Source organism: Apis dorsata, unplaced genomic scaffold (genome assembly GCF_000469605.1).
Source record: "Apis dorsata unplaced genomic scaffold, Apis dorsata 1.3 scaffold_88, whole genome shotgun sequence".
Lineage (NCBI taxonomy): Eukaryota > Metazoa > Arthropoda > Insecta > Hymenoptera > Apidae > Apis > Apis dorsata.
This window is the reverse complement of record NW_006263386.1, coordinates 840,744-846,027: the sequence shown is the minus strand read 5'-3', so window position 1 is coordinate 846,027 and position 5,284 is coordinate 840,744. Positions and strand designations below refer to the sequence as shown.

The following is a 5,284-nucleotide window of genomic DNA, read 5'->3' as shown; positions in this document are numbered from 1 at the left end:
TTTTGTTTACTGTTTGTGCACATATCATTCATAATCGAATCTTCTTTCAAATTGAGAAGAAGAAACTCGAAATGAAAAATCTGTTTGTTTCTGTCGATAATTTTAATTTAAAATTTAACTTATTTAATTAATTGCATTTTTTGTTTACTGTTTGTGCACATATCATTCATAATCGAATCTTCTTTCAAATTGAGAAGAAGAAACTCGAAATGAAAAATCTGTTTGTTTCTGTCGATAATTTTAATTTAAAATTTAACTTATTTAATTAATTGCATTTTTTGTTTACTGTTTGTGCACATATCATTCATAATCGAATCTTCTTTCAAATTGAGAAGAAGAGGATCGCTTCCATCTGCCTTCAAAGAGAGCATCAGAGGTCGAAAAATGAAAACTCGATATGAAAAACCTGTTTGTTTCTGTCGATAATTTTTCCGATCGAGCCATAAAACCACGAACCCTTGTACTCAGCAATCTGTAAAAGTGACCCGAAAAAGGGGAGGAGGTGCAGAGGAAGGGAGGAGGCCGACAGAAGATTGCAATCAAGGCTTCTCAATTCTTTGCTAATACTTGCTTCATCAAGAACCGCTGATGCAATCATTCTGTCTTAACGAATCGATCGTTTCACATTATTGAGGTTCGTTGCTTGCAAGCGTGAAGTTGCATTCGCGTCACGCTTCCCACGATGAAAGATTTCCTCCTCCAACTTTAATACCCCGATATGTCATGAGAAGAGATATTAAAAATCGTTCCTTTTAGCGGGACACAAGTTTAATATATGATTCTTATAATAGAAATTTCCCCTATATTTCTTTCTATATACCTTCTAAATGATATTTTTCGAATTATACTTTTTATATTTTTTTTTTTATATTATATCTTAAGAAAGATTTCTGAAAAATTCATTTCAGATTTTCTGGTAATGATAGTATTAATCTTTCAGTATTTATCTTTTGCTTTATCAGACATAATCAGAATCTATGAGACACAAAATTTAGTAAATTTAGAAATAACGTTTTTAATGGTTCTTAATATTCAAGAAAAATGAATTTAATCTTTAATTTTGAGCAACATATAAATAAATAATAATCAATCACTTTCATTATATAAATAAATAATTCTAAATTGATTAATATTATTATAAATTGGTAATTGGTAATTCAACTACATGTATCATGAAATTATGACATTATATATAATTCCAATAAATAATGAATTCTATTATCAAACTGAGAATGAGTTATGCATTTATGAACAGAAAGGAAAATACAAAATAAATCTAAAATAAAGTATATGAATCGAAATTGTCCACTCGTTAAAACCTACATACAATTCAATATTAAATACAAACGAACAGAAAGAAGTCTAAAATCCGAGGTAACCGCCTCTATTTCTCAATTCCATTTCTCATTTCTTGAAACTATCCGTAAATAAACTTCATTTGAATGCGTGCAAACACGAAAAAAAAAAAAAAAGAAGAATCCAATTCAAAATCCTCATCATTTCTGTTATTTAAACAAAGAAACAATTCTATTCCCATTAAGTTAAATAAGAAATTTCGAAATAGTCACATAACTCATAATTAATACAAGAATAATAACCATGGACGCATAAAATTACGCAAAATGTCTCTAAATCGCCGTTTAACATTCGCGGATTGCCGATAATCACAGAAATTATCGCGCCATTTCCGGTGAATACAGAATAATTCCTCGATCCGCGTTCAATCGAGATCTCGCGGAAAATAATTTCTGTTTATCGATCCTGGCTTTAATCATAAATCGAATTGTCCGAAGCCGAATCGCGATCGATTCTTTATCCTCGAAAATTACACGAAAATCGACACAAAAGGCTGCCTCTCTAATTGCTGAAACTTTTATATTAGACATATGCCCAATTTATTTCGAATACTACTATCGATATAGTTTTAATGAAAGGATCGTGTGGAATGTACATCGAAAAATTGCAATTTTTTTTTTTCGAAATTATTCGTCGAGATTTTTTAAATCGATTCGTCGAGAATCTTTTAATTCTTTTTAAAGTTATGTTTTACAGAAGTGATATAAAAAGTTGTAAATGTAATTTAAAATTGGCATAAAATAATATATATTATATATTTTTATATATAAAAATCATGTAAATCATGTTGAGTTTATTTTTTAAAAAATCAATAAAGTAAGTGAATAATAATGAATAAAAATTAATAAATATTTCAAATAATTCTTTATAACTCTTTTACCGTGTCGCAAGGATAAAATTTTCAAATTTTATCCTTGAACTTGTGCAATCCTCTCATAAAAGTAAAAGCAAAGGCCAATGAATTTCATACGAAGTTAATTCGCAAAGAAATCGATAGCTTGACGCACGTACATATGCATTGGTTTAAAGTTTAACAACCGTGGATTCTGGATAATTCCCCCTTGGAAAATCCAAAGGGTCACTGCGGTATAAACCAAATCCGCAACCGCATGCGAAATATCGAAATATTTTTACGCTTATTTTTCATCGGTTCGTCAATCACGTCCTTTAGATCAGTCACTCGTCACGGTTAGCCGTTTCAAAAGTTTCAAAAGTTCCTCTCCCGTTTTTATTATACTCCCTCTGGAACCTTTATGACTAAATATCGACGAAACCGTGATCGAGTTGAATCGTATTATACTGGCTACAAAAGGCACTTGCAATAAGTAATAATCGTCTTCCTCGTGCTCGAATGTGTAAAATCTCGTTTGAGTAAAAGACTTAACAAAATAAGATGAACGTTGCTCTTTTTATTAATTTCAATGATAAAAGTTGAAAGATGTTTTACAAATTAAACTCTAAAATAAATTCTTACGTCTCAAAAGTATTGATAATTGTTTTCTTATATTTTACATTTAAAAACTGTAGACACTATAACACAAAGAAGATGGTATTTTAATAAAGTATCCTTTCTACATTTGGCCTCTAAATTCTCAAATTTTAATAGCCAAGTGAAATCAATGCTGAAAAATGTAACAAATTGATTATTATAAATTTCAGAATAAATATAATACTGTAACCTTTACATTTTCCTCAAAATTCCCTTGGCCAATATTTGCTTGGCCAAAGTTGACAATAATGGAAAATATCCCGACTGATCATCAGAAATCACATGTATACAAAAATGAGAAAACTTTTCCACTTTCTCTTGTCTCTCCTTCTTCCCAACGACGACCCCCTATGCGAAAATCCTGAAATAAACCATTGCTCTCATCAGCTAATGCACACGAGCGTTATGTACCGTCCAGTTTGTGTGACTTCCTCGTTCTCGATTGAACGCATCGTCGAGGGAAAAAAAAAGGATTCCGATTGTTTCTCTCGTTTTTTTTCTCTCTCTCTCTTTCTCCTTTTTTCACGACCCGGCTTGATAAGCCAGCGAAATTGAAATTCGAATGAGGGAGATCGAGTATACACCGAGTTTCCCCAGGATTCCCTCCACCACAGGTTGTTTACAGGGCGATACAACCACCGTGGCCATCGAAACGGCTTTATGGCTCGAACATTCGAAGTATTGTATCAGCTGCTAATTTCCGTGTTCACTAGCTCAAAGGTTAATTCTGATCGAATCAATGGCTTTTTGGGTTAATGGGCCGCGTTTGAGGCGATGTTATTTGAGGATGAAATATGCACATGTGTATGTGTTACACGTGTAAAGAGTCCTGTCCCGATTTAAATCGATCGAGCTCGAATATCCGTCAAGTTATCGATGGTGGATAAATGATGGATGACGAAAGGAACAAAAGTGGAACGTGTCTCTTGAAATTTGAAAATTATGTATTAACAAGCGATGGTTTAAATAAAATCTTGTAAAATCACTTACCTTGCTTATATTTATCGTTCCAACTCGAGAAATGTTAATTCTGTAAAAAGTTTTTTAGATATTGATTATAGATATCCCATTATATAAAAAATTTAATATATTATTTATTATTATAATACATTTAAATATATATATAATAATTATTATTTTCTTTAATAAATATAAAGTATCTTATCAAGTATAAAAACCGATAATTTCATTACAATTAAAATCTCATATAAATTTCCCCATTTATCACCATATATTTCTTTTAGTAAATATATTCGAAATATTATCAAAAAGAAAAACATCAAGGAATAAAAAAAGCTTAATTAAAAGAAATTTAAAGAAAATTAAAATTAAAAGAAATTTCGACCGATCAATAACAATCTATAAAAATATATAAATATATTCAATCAATTAAGAGTAAAAATTCAAAATCGATAAATATTTCGACAAATATTATCCGCGTAAAAAATTTGTTTGAATATACGTGATTTTATATAGAATTTCCAACAAGAAAAGTTATTAATCGCGTATCAATTGTCCCAAATTCTCCATGACAGACGATTCGAGAATGGGCAGCAGGTTAACTGGCACTTAGGCTTTCAACCGGAAGCCGCAAATTACGTGGCCACTTTGCATCGATGCGCAACTATCATCCCAGGCATGCATAATTAATCAGAAGAGCATCATCTCGATGAATGGCCAAAATACGCGCGATTTGTTTCCACTGATTCTTTGGTTCCAATTTGATGAAACTTTCTGAGAAAAAAATCATTTTTTTTTTTTTATGATAATGATTATGATAATGATATTCCGAGAAAAGTATAATATTTTTTATTTAAGTTTATAAAATAATTATATATGCAGTAATTAATTATAAGAAAATAATTTTTAATTAGTATGCCATGAGAAGTTTATGTTGAGTGTATCAAAAAATTTTATATATATATTTGTATATAAGAATATTCTAGACGTATAATTGAGGCCAATTTCTGAAAACCGAGTATAGTTGGCGCTAGCATCCACGGATAATTAGCATTCGTATTCACGCGTCTTTGTGTGAATGTTAACTAGTGCATTAGAAATGCATTAGAAATGAATGGGTTAATATATCCTATATGTAGAACATTAATAACAGATTTTGATAACGAATCGTTTCCAAATCGTATTATAAAGTTATAATATTGACACTCTATTGTAATCACACCACAAATGGTTAAATATTCGAACTATAAATTTCTATTGATTTCTATTTGTATTGTAATTAAAATTTATAGAGACAATTACCAAAAGAATATCGAAAAAAATTTCTAAAAACTTTCATTCCTAACAAATACAATCGTTAATATTATAACAATATTTTTCTCGAAAATGAATTACGTATGAAAAAACTAATAGAAAAAAAACTTTAAACATCATTGTATATTTGAATTTGTTTCAAAGCATGCCTTCCATGGACACAAA

The 5,284-nt window shown here is 30.0% G+C and overlaps 2 protein-coding genes across 7 annotated transcripts in view; one reads left to right on the top strand and one right to left on the bottom strand.

The window, feature by feature from the left end:
* The window catches only part of LOC102675086 (furin-like protease 1), a 306,104-nt gene that overhangs the window by 229,633 nt on the left and 71,187 nt on the right, over positions 1-5,284 (top strand). The gene's annotated exons all lie outside the window — the stretch shown is intronic.
* LOC102674954 (dynein intermediate chain 3, ciliary-like) overlaps positions 1-5,284 on the bottom strand; it is a 21,505-nt gene that overhangs the window by 15,184 nt on the left and 1,037 nt on the right. Inside the window, 1 exon segment of the mRNA XM_031508504.1 lies at positions 2,395-2,402. Coding sequence (XP_031364364.1) covers positions 2,395-2,402 — 8 coding nt within the window.